Here is a 21218-nt window from a genome sequence, read left to right as displayed (position 1 = left end):
TTCTAATTTACACAATTTTTTTTGTGTTATGATATTCATTAACCATATTTTGTATTCAAATATACATTTGAAAATCGTGATTAATATATTTCAAAATAGTAATTAGTTGTGTTAAGTTAATAGATCGAAACATGTTGTTACACCAATTAATCGTCCATCAAATATATTTTAGTATGTATTTGAGCAGTATTAACCGTAAAAAATTATTACACTATTTCATATCTATTTTTAGGAGTTGTTTTCTTTACCGACTTGTTCTTATATTTTTCTATTTTATTCTAATAGCAAAAAATTGTGCCCCATCATGTGGTCAAACTTATTAACAATAACACATTCTCTTAGTAATACATTTTTCTTCAATTATTTTAGAGAAATACTATCAAGTATTATTGGGACACTTGTAAGAAACCTACCATGAAAATAATATTTTAGAATTTGCGTAATTAACATTTTAAAATTTAAAAAAACAATTTTATGTTTGTTTTTTTTAGTTGCTTAACAAAAAACACTTATTAGCATGATCTATTTTTTTACGGATTTTTTGTTGTTGATTTTATATCAAATTGTCCCTTAAAAAAATTAATTATTAAAATAAAAGATAAACAATTATTTTATGCCCTTAAAATAATTTTTTAAAAAAATGCAAAGTCTATTTAGTGTTTTCAAAAAATAAGTCCACAAAAAATCATTCACCGTCTCACTAAAGATTAAGTGTTAAATTTGTTGTTAGAGACTAATACATCTCAATTTAGTAGTTCTAAAAGACTGTATGTTTGCAAATAATTTTTTTTAATAATAATTCTTGTAAATTAATTGTATACTTTTTCGTATTTTTTAAGAGATTAATTGCTAACATATAGTACATATCTTTTTACACTTGTATTTAATCAAAATATGCCAAATAAATATTTGTAGATATATTTTACTAACTAATTAAAAAAAAATTGATATTATGGAGTAATTTAATTCTATACAATTGTAAAAAAAATTACATTTTCGAAATATACAAATTAAATTTATTTTTAATAAGTTTGTGTAGTTTTTATTTCATCGGTTTCTATTCACAAAATTATAAGATACGAACTACTTTATTTTTTACTCAAATCTGGGTTATTTTTTTTCGGACTCAATCCTAATGGACTAAAAAATACGGGCCCATTATATTTGGACTAAAACCCGGGTTAAACAATACGGGCTTTTGTCTCAGTAATATATAAACACAAAAACCCTAGAAATTTTACTCTTGAAGAAACACAGTACAGCGTGTTGAAACCCTATCGCGAAATCCAACTCGGAGCTCAACCATGGTTCGTCCATCACGATCTATAGCTTCTTTTTTCCGATCTATATTACTGTTTGATTTTAATCGCTGTTATATCAATTTGCAGACATTCAAACGCAGGAATGGTGGCCGTAACAAGCACGGCCGTGGCCATGTCAAATTCATCCGATGCTCAAACTGCGGTAAATGCTGTCCTAAGGTTTGTTACTTCGCCATTTTTGCACCTTCGTATTTTTTTGTAAGTTTTTAATTGAAATCGAATTTAACAATTTTTATATTATTTTTGAAAAATAAATGTAATAGGATAAGGCAATCAAGAGGTTTCTTGTAAGGAACATTGTTGAACAGGCCGCAGTTAGAGATGTTCAGGAAGCTTGTGTCTATGATCGTAAGATTCTTCTTTTTTAATCTTTTATTCATATCTAGGTTATTTTCGTAATTGATTGATTCCGCTTTATTTTTATATATTTGATTTATATATATATTATTATATCATGAATTGATTAATTTTTTGTTGTTGTTGTTGTAATGTAATTTGTAGAATACACACTTCCTAAGCTGTATGTGAAGATGCAGTACTGCGTTTCATGTGCTATCCATTCTCATGTTGTGAGGGTTAGATCTCGCACTGATAGGAGGAAGCGTGACCCTCCTCAGCGTTTCGTCAGGCGCAGGGTAATTTAATTTCTTTATGTCTTTCTGTTTATCTTATTTTATCATATAAGAATTTAATTTAATTTAGATAGGTTTTCTAAGTTTCATTCATGTGGTTTTTGCTATACAATTGTGAGCTTATTACTTTAGACATTTGATACTTGGTTTCTTTTATGTTCTTTTAGAATTTTGAAGTGCAATGTTAGTTTAATACCAGTTTGTAGATTGTTATAAATTTTAGTCACTTTCATATCTTTTTAAGGTTATAGAGACTGTTACAGCACTAGTTTCTGTCTGCTTTACACGGTGTCTTTGGATGGAGTGGAGAGTAGTATAATCCTTCCCAACTCAATTCTATCTCTTGTCTGATATTGGGAAATTCAGAGTAGTACCATGGTTTATTTGATATTATATTATATGCCTCAAGCTTAGGAGTATTCCTTCATAGAATGGAACAAGTAAAGAGAAAGCTAGGAGGACATAACAAGTAAATAGAATTTTCCCTCTGAAAATTTATTTTTGCCTTTGAAACCAAATGAAAGGCTTACCTCCCCTCAACTAATCAATATACTTATTTAAATTCGTCATCTCACCTTGTGAACCAAATAAGGTGAGGCTTATCTCTAATAGTATTTCTACATGTTACAAGCAAACGAAGTCTTATTTTTTTTACATATTTCTAAAAGTTACAAGCAAACAAGGGATTATCTCCAATACTATTTCTCCAATACTATTCGTCCTCTCCCTTCATTATAACCCATTTCCTTCTTTCTACATATTTCAACCAAAGTATTTGACTCTTTGTCTGTGAAATGGTTGGAAATTATTAATTATTCTTTTTGATTTGTTTGTAATTATTAATTGTGTGATTGATTTATCTTGTTGGTGTCTAATAAGTTTATTTACTTATTTTTTTTAGGATGATGCCCCAAGGCCTGGTCAGCCTGGTCAAGCACCTCGCCCTGCCGTAGCTGGAGCTGCTCCTGCCCGTACCTGAGATAATTTCAAGATTTTTGATCTTTTATGTCCCAAACTCAGTTTCCTTTGCTTGTTTTTAAATTTTTGGTTTCATGTAGACACAATATATTGTTGCTTTATTGCTTTAGTTCTTGGGCAATACTTACATTTTTGCATCTTTAATATTGTTGCTTTAATGATTTGAACTTTAGCATGAATCTCACAATTCCCTATTTCTCTTTTCAATTGATATGGTCCTACTGACTTACTTCCTTCTCTAGAGCTTCATCCAAAACCTTTGCCTTGAAAATTTTAGAAACATGAGTAATAGCTGCCTCATTTTGACGACTTTCAATCACTAAATATTTTCTGTGGTATGATGCTGTGAAACTACTTCCGAAACTCTTATTGTTAGACTTCACTATTTATTCTTGAACGTTCGATTAATCCCTCCCACTTGTGGCAAATGGGTATAAAATCAGATAGAAGGTAGTTATTTTTGTTGTGATTAACATTTAGTGATAAAGCACCAATGAAGCGAAGTTATGCTATGGTCAAAAGAGGGAGAGTGGTATGATGTGAGCAGAAAGAGACAATGAAAAACAAATTGTAGGGTCTTATTTGGGGCAGTTAGATTTGTATATATATACACTTAAGAGAAAAGAGAGAATTGGTGCTATGCTATCTTTTAGTTTCTATCTCTATTTCTATTTTTTTAATCCTATTTCTTTTTACTCTTTTTTTGTAAACACTTCTTTTAAGTCTATTTTTTACACTTTTCACATTCCATGGGCTGCTTAGCATCGTTGAGGTTATTAGTATTTACTTATGTTTGCTTTATATCTATAAACATAGATTTGTACCATTATCTTCTACATATCTTTTTGGCATATATAGAAGATAGAAACTAATAGAGGATTACTAGTTGATAGCAGATAACTTATAAAGTTATTGATTTAATTTGAAGTGATAACCTATAATGTAATTGATTTAATTTGAAGTGATAACCTAATAAATTAATGGTCCCGCTAGCAGAAAAATTAAAACACTAAACTACAAGCTTAAACATTATTTCTAAGAGCTTATTGACAACACTATAACCTTGGAAAAAAACACTAAGTTTGTATGAAAAAATAATTAACAAACAATACTAATAGCTTAAGTTTGTTTTTGGAGTTTGCCACGCAAATTACAATTTTTTACCGATTCAGTTGATTACAACATGAGCATTCTAAGTGGTTATTATGATTTGAAGTTGTTAATGTCAAATAAATTATGCTTATATGTCTCTTAACTTAAAATATTTGAAATAGGTGAAGATGACAAACAAATTTATTTAGTCCTCGTCACAACATTGTGAATATAAAGATTTATGTTCAATGAATAGGTTTATATAGCCCTTGAAAGCATTCTTCCACTCCATTTCTTCTTCAAATTAATTTAAGTTTCATTAGAAGTCAATCATGCCGATTTTTTTTTTCTTTATGCAAAATAGGTGAATATGGGGTTTAGGTAATGAAAAAGTTGTGACATTGTTGATTGTTGTTTTATATGTTGATTTAAAAAGAAAATGACATTGTTATATTAAAAGTTTATATAATGTTGAGTTTGACGAATAAAAATGTATTTCAAAAGAATTTAACTTAGTCCCTTAACATATATTGAAAGTTTAGTCTATTTCTTTAGTTATTGTATAAAGTTCAATTTGGCGAGAGTAGATAAAAATGATCTGGTTGTATGGAGAGACATAACTTCAAAGATCTATTTGACCGTTTTTAAAGTTATGAAATTAATTTAATTTTTTAAAATAAATTTAGAGACTAAATATGTATTTAAACCCATAAATTTAATGAACTTAACTTGCCAAAGGTATTGAAGAGAGCCACAATTTTAAAGGTTACGTCCTGCGTAATGTAACATAAAATATTTATTTTTATGAGCAAATTACATCTAAAAATAAAGGAAAACTATGTTATGAAAACAAACTCACTTTATGTCGATGAAATTAAGATGTAATTTTTTTTAAAGGTTATTTAAGACTTCTGAAATACTACCACTCAACCCCTGCTTCTTATTTTAACGATAATTAGTGTGTAGTCCATAAAAAACACATAATATGTTATTGTTTAAATAATTTTATTAAAATTATTTTTTAAGATTTTTATTTTATTTTAAATTGTTTGATTTGTATGATGTATATTGTAAGTGTATATTGCCAATTACGAGCTAGGTTACTACTTATATAAATTTTACTAGAATATCTAGGACACAAATATGAGTAAAAAAATAGTCACAAATTTTAAAAATTGAACGATCAATTTCGACATTCATTAAACATGTATGAATCATTAAGTTCGAACAACTACAAATAATTCACCGAGAATTGCAATGACGATAGATCTTACCAAAGCGGCAGAGAGATTATCACAAACAACAAATTAATTTTTATAATTTACTATTACAAACTAATTAACTTTCGAGGTATAAGTGTATTTGATTTTGATGATTTTACTCTTAAAAATAATTGTAAGTTAGGACTTGAATATTTTGGTTATGAGCTTTCGTACATATAAACATAAAAAGCTATCAAAACTCATTAATTGATATTTTGTGTGCGAATGAGGTAGAGAGAGAGGGAGTAAACATAATATTTTTTTATTTTTATAAAAAGGTGTACGTGTACATATATTTGTAATGATTTTTATTTTCTTGCAAAAGAAAACCATTCTTAAAACAAAAAAAGAAACTAAAATAAAAACCACTTCATTTTATCATAAAAAAACATAATTATAACAAAAATAAAATGGATTGAAATAATGATATATTAATTAAAGTCAATAGCTAATAATTAAAATAAGTATCTCATTATATATAACACACAAACTCCACCCATATATAAAAACGTAAGATAAATGTAAATATTTTTTTGACAAATAAAACAAAAATGAAATAAAATCACTTTATTCATATTTTAAAATAGTAAGAATGTTTAGATTGAATTTATATTTAAAAAACAACAACCTACCTATAAAATAGAATAGGAATTATTTACGATACATGGAACGTGGGATCGAGTTTCCTTGACAGATCCAGAGAATACCATTAATACTAACTGAACCTAAAATATAAAGAAAACTATCATTCTCTTGAATCAGAATAAATCTAAGTTGACGCTATTCTCAAACCTCTCACCGTCACTGGAGAGTAAATATTTAGATTCTCTATATTTTTATTGGTGTTATAATATTCTATAAGTCATTGATAATTTTTATTTCTCTATTTTTGCATATTTTATTTTGTATTCCATAAATAAAAGTATTTATATATATGTTTATACAAATTTAGAGTCCATCCAAAGTAAAATCATCAAAACAACCTATTTAGACATATTTTACTTAATAAAATAGAGACAATATCATATGGCATGTCCCTTAACGCAAACATAAAAGATTTTACCATCGTGCTGAAGTGATTGTTGTCACAAATTTGAGCAAATTTAATATATATTACATAAATTCAATGTTTTAAGGTTAGAAAAATATAATTTATTGTAAATTATTATATATTAAAATTATAAAATTTAGTTAGTTATTTATTTATATATGATATATTGATTATTAATTGAAGTTAAAATTTACACTCTTGAATTATCGAAATTAAAATTTTAGAGTCTTATTTAATTAGGTAAAATTGATCTGCTGAATTATCAAAATTAGTATTTATAAGTCATAAGGAGTCTAATCATGTTAAAATGAATCATTGGATTTTGAAAGTTAAAAAATTTAAATCATATTTAGTCTAAATAATTAAGATTGAATCATTTTATTATTGAAATTTAAACTTCTATGTCATAATCAATCTAATTAGTTCAAATTTAACGGTTGGATCACTAAAATTCAAAATTTTAAGTCCTAATCAATCTAGTCAGTGAATATTGAACCGTCATATCATTGAAATTAAACAAAAATTGATTTAGAAATTATAATTTTCATGATTCGAGATTAGATTAATTATAACAAAAAAATTAAATTTTAACGATTTAACAATTCAATCTTAATCAAATAACTAACTATGACTTATAAATTTTATTATCGCTTATTCGATTATTCAATCTAAACTATATAAAAACTAACTATGACTTCAAATTTTAAATTTCGATGATCCAACAATTTAATTTTAGTTAAATGGACTAACTATGACTTAAGAATTATATTTTCGTCGATCTCATGACTCAATCTTAACAAATTAGACGGACTATGACTTAGAAATTATAATTTTTTTAATCCAATAATTCAATCTTAACTAATTAGAATGACTACGACTTATAAATTAAAATTACAATGATCCGACTATTCAATATTAACAAATTAGACTAGCTACGACTTAGAAATTATAATTTCGACAATCAAATGATTCAATCTTAATTAACTAGAATGACTATAACTTGTAAATTAAAATTTTAATGATCCAACTATTCAATATTAATAAATTAGACTAACTAGTATTTAAAAATTAAATCATAACTAATTAGACTGACTATATATAAATAAATATTATTTATTTATAACATATGTATAAATTATGCATTGAGAAATTATTTGAATATTTAATAATTAATAAAAAAATTGACGAAAATATAAATATCTGTTGCAAGTAAAATACACTATGAGCTTACTCCAAATCCTTGATGACAATGTCAATGACTTTTGTTCTTTCTTTATTCCCTTTATGTTTTTCCAATGTTATCCTTTTCGACAATATGGCCAATGACATCTTTATTTAAAAGAATATTTTAGTAAAATAGATTTATAATATGAAATACGGGAAGCAAATCTTCAAATTATGAGATATTAAAATTACTAACCTCAGTTTATTCCCATATAAAGTTCAACTCAAATTTGTGAGAAGTTGTTTAGTATTTTAGATAATTCCTACCAACTAAGAACTTTTTGATTGTAGATCCCTCATTGATTAATTCTTGAAATTGAGTGATGAGCGTCTTTATCACAATTATATGTATTTTTCAACACTATAAATTTATATTTATATTAAATAAATATAAATATGTATACAAATAAATTTATACATTTATTTATATATAATAATATAAATAATTAAGTTTACCATATAATAATTTATAAAAAGATTTACAATATAATCACAATGAAAAAAAATGTAATATAAGATATATAATTGTGTGTGTCAAACCTTTTTATCCAAAAGGATCATGTCTAAGTTTATTTTCTCAAACGGATCTTTGAATTTTGTTTAACTCCACAAATTATGTTCAAGTATATCTTTGTGGCACGAATGTCTTTGATGAGAGTGAAGGTTGATTCCATAGTTTGTTAACCTACTATTGAAGATCAATGAAGGGAACTAGAAGTGGATATGAATAAGTTTACATGTCTAATGAAAGCTTCAGTTGCAAAAAAATTTTAAAATATAATAAAATTGTGTCTATCATTTTGAATTTGTTGTACTATAAAGAGAAGTGGATATGAATAAGTTTACATGTCTAATTAAATTGTTGATAACCATAATAAACACACACAATTAAAAAAAACATATAGAGATCTTCAAAAATACTAAAGAAGTGGAACCACTTCTGATTTATTCACCCATTTTTAAATGAAAAATCATACATATGAAAATAATAATAATAATAATAATAATAATAATAATAATAATAATAATAATAATAATAATAAGTGAACCAAAAACATCATTTATTAAAAAACATCGGTTTTAAAAAATAGGTGAAAAGCATACAAATTTTTTATGAATAAATAAACACAAGAGAAATAAAAATTAAATTAACATATACAGAAAAACAATGAGTGGAGTGTGAATGAAAATGATATAATACGAATAAAAAAGAATGAATGAGCACATAGAGCAATACAATTTTTTTTCATGAGTTATCTTCTTTGTGGAAGAGAGGAAGTTTTATAAATAGTAAACAACTATAATGACTAATAGACCTAAAAAATTTAAGGTTGTTATGGTTGACCTAGAAATTGTTATTGATAAATAATTTCATACCACATTTAAGTTGTACTATCGGGAGTGTATTTAATCCAGTAAATGAACAAAATCCATTTGATTAATTATTAAAAAAGTTATACCTTTTTAAAAAAATTCTTGATACACTATGTTTGACAAAGTAGAGAAACATGATAACAACAAAAAATTCAAAATGACAAAATTTAATATTAACAATTGAATATGTTAGTAAAGAAAATTAGGAAAAACGCAGTTAGTGATATTAATGGAAAAGATTTTTATATTAATATAGAAGTTGTCCATTATAAGAGAATGTCCCCAAATTAATTTGTTAGAGAACATGTTTGAATATCTGATTTTATTATTTTTAATTCAAAATTTGATTTAATTATTATTTACAAAATCGTTTATATTAAATGATTAAAGTATTGCTAGATGTGAACTAAAAGTATTAGAAAGAGATTAACTGTTTCATTTGTTTAAAACTTGCCACATGTACTATTTTTTGGTGCAAAACAATTATTTATATTGTAGATGTAGATACATGTTTCGTTTCTTTTTATTCGTTAGAAATCTTGATTATATTTAATCAAGACAACTATAATACTATCAAGAAAAAAGAATATACCAGTACTATTAAAATTTAACCAATAATTTTGTTAGTTTATCATTAATTTATCTATATCAATATTCATATATTGTATATTAAAAATTGATTAAATCAATAATATTAATTAACGAAGTCGTGTCATTCAATTATTAGTCACTTAATTTGATTATATTAAAATATATTAATTTACTGATATGCCGTAGAAGTCAAAATTTATCAATAATACTCTTAACTAATTATTGCAGATAAAAAAAAAATTATATAATATAAAATAATAAATAATTAAAGACATTATAAAAAATAATAATAATGGCATAATAATAGCAAACTTTTATTAATGATTTTGATATATATTTTTGGTAACAAATATTTGTTGGATGCAACACAAGTCCTCTAAATTACTTTGGTATATATATATATATATATAAAACCAAAAAATAACAATTAAAAAAAAAACCAGAGACGACGACAACAACAACAACAACAACAACAATAATAATAATAATAATAATAATAATAATAATTAAAAAAAAAAAAAAAAACAAGTAGTAGTAGTAGATTGAGGAGTAATAGGGGCAAGATTATTATGTTTTGAAAAATGCAAAAGGTGAAATAAATAATAATAAAAAAAAATAAGAATCAAACGTTGATGGGGTTACAGAGGAACATGAGGGACGATGCAGACGCGTCACTGGTTATCATTCCACCACCAAGTCTCTCATAGCTATCAATACAAAACAAAGACAGTGAAAGTTGCACCTCATGCCGAGTCCACACTCTTTTCCTAACTCGCTCTGACTCACCGAGTCGACTCAGCACTGGCCTTACACACACCATGTAAAGCCTCTTGTATCCGCCAAGCGCCACCACCATTGGTCGAACCGAAGCCGCCGGCGGTGTGGACACGTGTCGGAAGCATAGGTGTTCCCAGATAGAATCATCGTTGTTTGTGAGGGTGCACCATAAGCGACACACACAGGATGCTACACCGAGTGAAGGACCGTCGAGTCGTTTAAGGATTTCCCTTAGAATGTCAATGTTGTCGTTTATAAAAAACTTATGTCGTTTATCATGGTGGTGGTGCACCATAGTGTGGCACAGGAGAGAAAGATAGAATTGAAGAAGAAGAAATGATAATATGGAATGTGAAAGTGGGGTGGGGTTTTAAGTTTTAAGTTTCAAGTGTGTGACAAATATTTTGACTTTAGGGAAATCATATAATGAAAAAATGTTAACTTGTTGTGAGAGACTCTTCTATTCACACTTTTGTAAAAGAATATTGTTTCGATTTTTGTCATTCTTTTTTAAATTTAAATTAATTATTGTTTTGTGAATAAAGTTCTTAAATATAAGTTTACCTAGTATTATTTACTTTTATTAACAAAAATTATTAGTATAGTTAATATGTCAATTTTATGTATAAATGTATTTAAAATACTCTCTCTATATATATATTTGTATACATATATTACATATATTGTCAGATAATTTGTTGTTGTGGTTGGATTTGTGGACGTAGAGAGAGAGAGAGAGAGAGAGAATGAGAGTATCGAGGGGAAAGGGAAGGGGCCAAGAGAAAGGTCCAAAGCAGAGAACTGGAACCAATGCTAAGCTTTATTTATTTTCCTCTTCTTACTTTTTCTATATAGGTTTTGTTTTTGTGTAATCACGATTTTCTGTTTCTTCTTTTTGTTCTTCTTTCCAATACCGTCTTACTTGGCATCAACACCGTTGTCACACATTATTTTATATCTTTATTAAATCAATATTATTATTATTATTATTATTATTATTATTATTATTATTATTATTATTATTATTATTATTATTATTATTATTATTATTAAAAATGACACAAGTGAGTGGTTAAGTCAAGTACACTGGTGTGAAATTTGAAACTACCTACCTTTTTTATGTGGGCATGTCTCTATGCATGTTTAAGGACCAAAACCTTATTTGTCTAACAATGGTGCAAGTAAATGGAGCCCATTACCAAAACTTTATTGCTTGTTTTTTTAACAATTTGATTGACATAACATATTAATATTATTATTAGGATCAAATTTAGTTGTTTTGTGTGTTTTTTTAACTTCAAATGTTTATATTATTATTTTATTCAGTTAAACACTTTTTATTTTTGTTTGAGAAAAGGGCATATTGGATCTAATGTTTTTGCTTGTTTTATTAATTAATGTATGTAACTTATTTTATTTATCCAGTAGCAACGGTTGACCCAATGTGATCATAGTATTGGACCTCTGTATTTTCTTTTTTAACTAATGTTTAATTTCAAGCAAAAGACTTTGGATTCCAACAATTTTCAAGATTTGTGTAAATTACATATCTTTTTAATTTATTTGACTTATACCTTGGACTGTTCTACCAAACTATGTTGAACAATTAATTAATTTGAGTGTTTACCAAAAAAATAAGTAATTAATTTGAGTGCATGTATACAAACTCAATTAATAATATATACACCCAAAGAAGATAAATAGTGATGATTGATGAAATAATGTAATTTAAAAATATTGAGCGCTCAAGTATTTTTTTTTTCTTTGATAAGGTTTATGTCACCTAATTTTTTGTTTTTTCTTTACTTTTTATTTAATTACTTTTACTGTTTAAGTTTTAAAAAATATCATTTTTTATTATATCACGGATTCACGGAATATATGTTTACATAAGAAGAAAAGATCCCTTTTAATTTCAAATAATTAAGAATGAAACATTTTTTTAATAGTAATGCCATTATATTTTTGTTGCAAAAATTCAAATCTTAAATATTGAGAGATATTTTTATATATAAAAAAAAATAAAAAAAATACAGAGATCTCACATGCAGAAAATCTACAAATCTGGCTTTAGTGATCATTGCATATATACATATTTTCTTTGTTTGTGGATAGAATACTTGATGCACACGTAGAATATTACTGCAACAAATATTGCTATCTAACAATAATATTTGCATAGAATAAAAAAAGATGCTTTGTACTAACTTAAAGACAAGAAGAAGAGCTTTTATTTCTCCTTCTGTTTAGGTTGGCAATTGAGTACCACCAACAGTGCATTTTAGAAAACAAAAAGAGAATGCACTGAGCCAACCAAAGTTACATTGAATTTTTGCCTATGATGAATTGTTTCAATAAATGCCAACAAAAATGAGGTGAACTATGCTCCACCAGAAACTAGTCTCTAAACTTTTTTCCTTCCCTAGCTAGGCAAAGGCAAACCAATAATTTATTATTATGTTTAATTGTAGTTTTACTTTTTATTTTTTATTTTTATCAATTTTCGAAATCAATTATCTTATTTTAAAATATGTCAATTTTGATTATTTATTTAAATTTTTTAACTGAAAAAAATGACGATTGTGACATATGATATTATAATGTAAAATAGTTAATACAAATTTAATTATAATAAAACTCTTGAAAAACTTAAATTTTAACTTCGAAATTTTTGTATTTCTGTAATTTAGTTAATGACATATGAATAATGCATCTAGATAAATTTATATCATGAAATCATATGTCACATTATTTAAAATATATCAAAATATCATTTTTTAGTTAAAAAATCTAAAAGATAAACCAAAACTATCAATTTTAAAAATAAGGGACCAATTACGTTAATTGGTGAAAATAAATAGATCAAAATTACAATCAAGTTAAAAAAAGATAAAATACATCATATTTTTATTTATATAAAATTTCAATATTTCACATTTAGTCAATATAAAATAAAAATACAACTTTTTAATTCTTATTTAAATTATGAAACATGTAGTTTTAGTCTCTTCAATTTCAAATTTAATGAATGAATTTTGAATAACAACAAATTAAGAAAAAGTGATCCCTTTGTCCCAAAAATAAATATGTCAATAAAGCACCAACTTTCTTTAGTCATTTTTTGTTATATCTTAAGAAAGAGCAGTAGGAGCTTTTATATCATAGTATGGTAAAAACTATTTGAAATGTCTTGCAAGTAAATTTCTCCGGATTTTGATTTAACATTGTAGTGGACTACATTTGACCATTTGAACAAGATTGCACCGTTTAAATTTCAATCCAAATATGTATATTTTATTTAAAAAATATGCATCTAATATTTTGTTTGGACAGTTCAAATGTAGTTAGTTACATGTAAGTACATGATTTGTGTGAGTACACACAACACATATAGATTTTTTACAAATACTATTGTAGACCACCTTCATAGATGTAAGTGGTATATGGTACATCAATGTTTATTTAAAAATTTAAACGACAAGATACTTCTAAAAAATATAAGTTAATGTTCTTTCAAGTATTTACACACGAAACAATAATTTAATTGATATCTGTTTAATAAAAAAAATATATTTTCAAAACTTAACTCTTCAAATCAAAATATCAATCACTCATTTCAACTAAAAAAACAAAAATAAATATTAATCTTATTATATTGATGAAAAATGTCATTAATTTTATTAAAATTTTAAATAATTTTAAAAATTCGATTCACGATAAACTATTTATCAAAATGTATTGTAAATTGATCTATACATTTTTCTCCCACTTAAAGGAAAACACTCAAGTCCCATGAGACAGAAAGCACATAATATAATATGATATAGTTAGGGGGGTTTGAAATTGACATTTGATACATTAATTAAAAACTTTTGTATTTGTGTATGAAGGGACTATACCCCACACTGCAAATTCATGAGAGTGTCTTAAGGTATTGTTTTTATTGAGTTGGACTTGTTTGTTGGACATACTCTAGGGAAGCACTGTTCCCTATTCTTTCTCTTAGCAACTTGTTAAGGGCAAAAATACAAAGAGATAACCCTATGGAATTTGCAACCATAAATTCACCAATTTTTTTCATCTCGCTTCTTTCTTCCCCAACAATTATCCTTTGTACTTTGTTGTTGTAAAGTTGTGAACACATCCTAATTGGTCAACTAGGTAGTATATATCAGAGAATCTACTATTGTCATGTCAACAAATTATATATATATATATAGTTCAATAATAGACTCAATCAACTCTGAACTGTGGTCCATTTTTCATTTCTTTGGGATTAAATCCTCGTATATCCCTTCCATCCATAGAAGTTAGGAGTGGTAAAAGAGATTAATTGGATAAATCAAAGTTAACTTAATTATATTATTTATTTTAAATGAATTAAAATATGTCATCAATTCATTTCATTTTATTGTAAATACTTACAAAAATTTAATTCGGTTCAACTTTTATCGGTACTAAAGTTTTTGGATAATTAAAATTTAAACGTGATTAGATATCCTCATCCTTTTAATTAACTATTAAAACTGATTAGACATCATAGTCCTATGAATGAAATATTTGACCTAACTATTAGAAGTGAGATCTAATCCTATTTAGATCCAAGTTAGACTTAAATATGGTATTGAAGTTGTATTGGTATATATAATATTAGTTACACTAATTAGATCCACTGATTAATTAGTTATTTAACTAATTTAATAAATTGGTGTGACTAATATTTTATCTAATAATTAGAGTTTTTTATTGTCAAGATATCTAAATTATTGAATGTATAAATATATGATTAAACACTCTCTTCTTTTTTGTTAGTTTTTTATGAGTGAGATCTAAACTGATTTGAGACTCATACTAGATAAAAATGTGCGTATAAAAGTTGTATTTACTTCTTTCATCGTCAAATTTGCTAGATTTTTAGATGTATAAATATGATTATCTGTATTAGAGTCTTATATTATCAAAATTATCCCAAATATATAAATATGATTGAGTACCCTCATCGTTTGAACGAATTCATTTAACAAATCTATATATCTTCCATTTAATAAAACTATCATTTAATTTATCTATCATCTTATGATATATTATGTCGTTTATAATATATTACGTCATTATTTTTTAGTAAAAAAATTCAAAGTAGAGATCAAAATTGTAAGAATTTAAAATAAAAATACTAATTTTACAAATTGGTTAAAATAAGAGACAAAAACTACAATTAAGTATTTAATTTATTTATTTATTTAAATCTTCTGCAATATATTATTCCACAGATGAATTGATATAATTCTCTCTGCTCCTTAATTTTTTAATCAAAAGAATATTGCAATCAATTATAAATTAATGTTGCATCAACATTCTACTATTGACTAAGATACACCATTATGATTAGAGATATTATCCCAATTAGCACAAGTACCTTGTGATAAAAACTTTAAACAACATCCAGAGAACAAACAAACAAGAAGGTAAAAGGTAAACAGAATGAAGAACATGAAAACAAACAACATGGCAATGACAGCCAGGGTTCATAATCAACCCTATCATATGTCTCATGACATATTTCTCCTAAGTCCTAACCACTCTCTTAGCTAAGAGTGGCCAACTATGGAATCTACTCTTTATTTTTAAAATTTTATTTTATCTAATAGCTAATGGATTTTTTTTCTTGTGTCTTTGCTTTTGCATGGGATTGATCATTGATGATTTTGTTGCTCATTACTTCTTGTTTCATGGGGAAGAAATTAAGAAACTTCCTTAATCTTGAGACTAAATCTTTAACTTTTTAGCCTACTAAATATAAAATAATATTGGGTGAGAAGCATCTCTAAACTGACATAATTAAACATAAAAACAAGTAACTATGTTGCTAATAGGATGCAAACAAGTAATTACAAAACACAAGGGGAGAAGTTACTACTAGAGCATCCAAAATTAAACTTTGTTAACCATAATTTTTTTTTGACAAAATTAACCATACAGTTATATATCATTAGTTTTACATTTAATGTGAGGATTCCTACTATTAAAATGTAAGATTAAACTCCCTAAAATGTAAAATTTGAAGTTGAGTAATAAAATATTTTGGTGAGATTTTGACGAATCGTCAAACCACATTAAATTTATAATATATTCTATTTAATTGATTAAAATTCATATAATTATACAATAAATTTAGTCATATCAAATCATCTTCTCTTTATGATAATATTTCACTAAAAAAATATCTCTTAAAAATTAAATACACACGTATTTTAAAAAATAAAACAAAATATTTTGACAAACAAACAAGTTCTTAATCAACACTTTTTGTTTGTATAGTATGTTTTTGAGATATTTTACTTAATTTAGTTGGGTAAGAACTTTAGGAGCAAATAATAATGGAGAGGGCAAATATATGTGAATGTGAAAACAAAATGCACGAACGCAAGAGGCTAGTTAATAGCAGAGGACACCATGTGAATAAAAATTGTAGAGGCAGAGGATGATGCCAATGGCATGACATTATTCAGGTACCTATAAATAGACCAAAGTGACTTGTCAAAATAAAGGAAAATAAGATTCATAAAAAAAGAAGCCTTAACTTAAGCATGTGAAATTATAAGACTTGTCACATCAACTTGATCAAATATAGTAAGAGGAGTTTTTCTTACTTTTTTTCTCCTAATGGATTTAAGTTCAATTTATGCCTACTCAAATATATCTTCCTATACACGTGACTATATTAATTTTAGAATATTGTAAAAAAATTATTAATTTTTTTTTTCTAAGTTTAAAAAAATTTAGACCCAAAAAAGAATCATGCACTTACCCAGTAGGACCAATTGTATGCTTTGAAGGACCAATTTCTAACCTTAAGAATTAAATGTATATAACGGCTTCTAGTTCATGGATACGTTACTTTCACCGTTAACTTTTTCTATTTGGTGTCTTTTTTGATAAAATAAAAAAAATAAAATAAAAGTATTTTTTTTAAATTTAAGTTGTCAAATTGACATCAATTAAATTTATGAATAAAAAGAACTGTGAATTTTTATTTTTGATTAAATAAATTTTTAGTTTTATAAATATTTCATATTTTATTTTTAATTTTTCTAAAATTTGTTCTCAAATATTTTCAAAACAATTAAATCTTTGTTTTTTAGGCAATTAATGTGTATTATTTGAATTTTTTAATAATTTTTTGTAGATATATTTAAACATTATAAAAATCTTTTATATAAAAATTTAAATTTTTTTAACAAAAGATTAATTAAATATAAATTTTGAAGTACTTAAAATTTAAAAAATTATATTTAATTTATCCTCTATTAAAAAAATCTAAATTTCTAAAGTAATAAATAAATACACATATACTTTACAATTAAGAAAATGAGTTAAAAAATACGGTTTATTTAATTGATGTTTGCAAGTAAATAAATGTCTTGAATAAGACCATCCATTAGTGCGTGCCATACAACTAACGTTAATCATATGTTTGGCTTGACGTTGACATTGCATAATAGCAATGACATTGAACAACAGTGTAGAAGTTTCAAATTGTAGTTTAACCAAATCAAAGGAAAAGTGCATTAGAATTTGAGAATTTGAATGGAACTTGATTTAAACCTGAAACCATAGTAGATGATTTTTTAAGTAGCTCATTGAGAAAATGAGATAATGTAGTAGGTCAAACTAGTTATTATTATTATCAACCTATCTTTTATTTTTTTAAATTTGTTGTGTTAATTTTATTTATTAATAAGAAGACAATATACTTTTTAAAGTGAATAATTGTCAACATTTTTAAAAATAATAAAATTGTCAAAAAATAATTTTTCATTGTTTTTTAAAAATACATTTTTATTAACTACCATTAATCTCATTTCTATAATAATAGTTCACTTCAAAAACAACTCATTAAAATAAAATAAATGCACATAATAAAAAACAAAACAGAAAATATTCTCACAAATTAATCCACGGCTTAAGATTTTTCCTCTTCCTAAATATATGTCATGCATATAAAAATATTATTAGAAGAATTCTTAAATACTCATAAGAAAAGACGGGTACCATACCAATATCCTTAAAGTAAAATTAATCCCAAATTTAAATAATAAAAAAATTATTTTATTATCAAAGAAAAGGGACATAGAGTAAATGAATTTGGGCCGAGGCCCAAATCCAAAGTCGTTGGGCCATTACTCCACAACTAACTATGAAGAAAAAAAAAACATTATTTGACAAAAAAAAAAAGTCAGAAAACATAGAAGAGGTGCAGAGTTAAGCACGTTTGCTTTGTGTGCTGAGTTTCCAAGTAATCAGCTCAGTTCAGCTCAATGGGTTTTGGCGGTTACTCATTCTCCTTTTCATCTTCTTCAAGCTTTTCTTTGCCGTTTAAAAAGACAACAATACCCTCTAACAGAAAAGCTTCCATACAAACATTTTCAGTATCTTATCACAATTTTGTTGATTTTGCTTTGGATCAAACCAATTTCCATACCCAATTGTTCCCTTCTCCTTTACAGGTTTCGATTACATACTTTTTTTATTTATGTTATTATTACATTATTATTAAATCTTATACTTTTTGTCTTTTCTTGTTACTTAATATACCATTTCATTTATATTTCTTTTCCATAGTATTACTTTTAATTTAATTTAATCCCTTAATTGTTTTGCTGTTGCAGATTCTTAGTTTAATATGCCATTTCGTTTATATTTTTTTCTTGCTAGGAAAAGTATAATTCCATGAATTCTAAGGATGGTAAAGGAGTGCTTAGTATGATGTCATTTCAAGCTTCCAAGATTAGGCTTCTACGTAGTCTTATCATTCAGACAGAAACTATGCAGGTTACTTTTTAAAACTATAATATAATTTTCATCATTAATTGTGGCATTTCAATTTACTTTCTAAAAATATTTTAGTTTCCATTTTATAAAATATTTATTCATTTTAAATTGGTTAGAAGAGATGTAAGACTTGTTTTGTGAACATATGTGATAGATAGAAGATGAAATACTAGCTAGGAATAATGCATTTTCAGAAATAATGAAAACAATGTTTTAACATTTTCACAATTTCTGAAAATGTTGAGTATGTGTTTAAAAATTGTAAAAGAAATTTTTTAGAGAAACATTGAATCTGTGTTCTCTTACGTTTATTAGTTGAATTAGTTGAAGTGAAAATGAAAACAGGAAACATGAGAATTGAGAAGTAAACAGACCCTAAGTGGCTGAAGATAGAAGCTTTTTTGTTGTTGTTGTTTGTGTTGTTACATTGCTAGAAGGTTGGTGTATAATATGCTAGATGTTTTTTTCTTGGTCTTTCACACCATATGCAGGTTTTGGATTTTGCTGTCTTTCCAAAAGCAGAATATGATGTCCCAATTTTTTGTGCTAACTTTTTCACATCGGCTAAAACAAACATCGTTGTATTGTAAGTTAACATCTTCTTCCCTAGTTATGAAAATCCATTTGTATAAAGTGACCTTCATCTTTAGTTAGAATATAAATTAGAAAATACTATTTGTTTTACTATGAAGTATCTAGCTCTTTGGTTTACTATATTTGTGTTGAACCCTGAATGTTAACCCTAATAAGCAGGTTGAAGATCACAAATCTTTAATTGCATTGCTTATTCCGTTCTCTTAAGCGTGTAGTTTTATGAATAGAGGACCCTCAAACTATAGTTCAATCCTGTTAGAATAAAACATAAAAACAAGTAACTATGTTGCTAATAGGATGCAAACAAGTAATTACAAAACACAAGGGGAGAAGTTACTACTAGAGCATCCAAAATTAAACTTTGTTAACCATAATTTTTTTTTGACAAAATTAACCATACAGTTATATATCATTAGTTTTACATTTAATGTGAGGATTCCTACTATTAAAATGTAAGATTAAACTCCCTAAAATGTAAAATTTGAAGTTGAGTAATAAAATATTTTGGTGAGATTTTGACGAATCGTCAAACCACATTAAATTTATAATATATTCTATTTAATTGATTAAAATTCATATAATTATACAATAAATTTAGTCATATCAAATCATCTTCTCTTTATGATAATATTTCACTAAAAAAATATCTCTTAAAAATTAAATACACACGTATTTTAAAAAATAAAACAAAATATTTTGACAAACAAACAAGTTCTTAATCAACACTTTTTGTTTGTATAGTATGTTTTTGAGATATTTTACTTAATTTAGTTGGGTAAGAACTTTAGGAGCAAATAATAATGGAGAGGGCAAATATATGTGAATGTGAAAACAAAATGCACGAACGCAAGAGGCTAGTTAATAGCAGAGGACACCATGTGAATAAAAATTGTAGAGGCAGAGGATGATGCCAATGGCATGACATTATTCAGGTACCTATAAATAGACCAAAGTGACTTGTCAAAATAAAGGAAAATAAGATTCATAAAAAAAGAAGCCTTAACTTAAGCATGTGAAATTATAAGACTTGTCACATCAACTTGATCAAATATAGTAAGAGGAGTTTTTCTTACTTTTTTTCTCCTAATGGATTTAAGTTCAATTTATGCCTACTCAAATATATCTTCCTATACACGTGACTATATTAATTTTAGAATATTGTAAAAAAATTATTAATTTTTTTTTTCTAAGTTTAAAAAAATTTAGACCCAAAAAAGAATCATGCACTTACCCAGTAGGACCAATTGTATGCTTTGAAGGACCAATTTCTAACCTTAAGAATTAAATGTATATAACGGCTTCTAGTTCATGGATACGTTACTTTCACCGTTAACTTTTTCTATTTGGTGTCTTTTTTGATAAAATAAAAAAAATAAAATAAAAGTATTTTTTTTAAATTTAAGTTGTCAAATTGACATCAATTAAATTTATGAATAAAAAGAACTGTGAATTTTTATTTTTGATTAAATAAATTTTTAGTTTTATAAAT

General features: G+C 25.7%; 3 protein-coding genes across 3 annotated transcripts; 2 read left to right on the top strand and 1 right to left on the bottom strand.

The window, feature by feature from the left end:
* Positions 1-1172: 1172 nt before the first annotated feature.
* LOC101500917 (small ribosomal subunit protein eS26y-like) lies at positions 1173-3139 on the top strand. Its single transcript, XM_004491503.3, has 5 exons — positions 1173-1307; positions 1389-1481; positions 1586-1670; positions 1824-1957; positions 2856-3139. Exons 1-5 carry the CDS (start codon positions 1305-1307, stop codon positions 2931-2933), a joined length of 393 nt encoding a protein of 130 aa, XP_004491560.1. The 5' UTR covers positions 1173-1304; the 3' UTR covers positions 2934-3139.
* Positions 3140-10148: 7009 nt separating this feature from the next.
* LOC101500609 (F-box protein SNE) lies at positions 10149-10598 on the bottom strand. Its single transcript, XM_004491502.4, has one exon. It carries the CDS (start codon positions 10596-10598, stop codon positions 10149-10151), a length of 450 nt encoding a protein of 149 aa, XP_004491559.1.
* Positions 10599-18544: 7946 nt separating this feature from the next.
* On the top strand, positions 18545-19759 carry LOC140919475 (phytochromobilin:ferredoxin oxidoreductase, chloroplastic-like). The gene is made up of 3 exons (XM_073365510.1): positions 18545-18810; positions 19019-19135; positions 19627-19759. Exons 1-3 carry the CDS (start codon positions 18622-18624, stop codon positions 19723-19725), a joined length of 405 nt encoding a protein of 134 aa, XP_073221611.1. The 5' UTR covers positions 18545-18621; the 3' UTR covers positions 19726-19759.
* The last annotated feature ends 1459 nt before the right edge of the window (positions 19760-21218 follow it).

Source organism: Cicer arietinum, chromosome 2, assembly GCF_000331145.2.
Source record: "Cicer arietinum cultivar CDC Frontier isolate Library 1 chromosome 2, Cicar.CDCFrontier_v2.0, whole genome shotgun sequence".
NCBI lineage: Eukaryota > Viridiplantae > Streptophyta > Magnoliopsida > Fabales > Fabaceae > Cicer > Cicer arietinum.
Note: the sequence above shows the minus strand (reverse complement) of the source record. Positions and strands in the feature narration are given on the sequence as shown.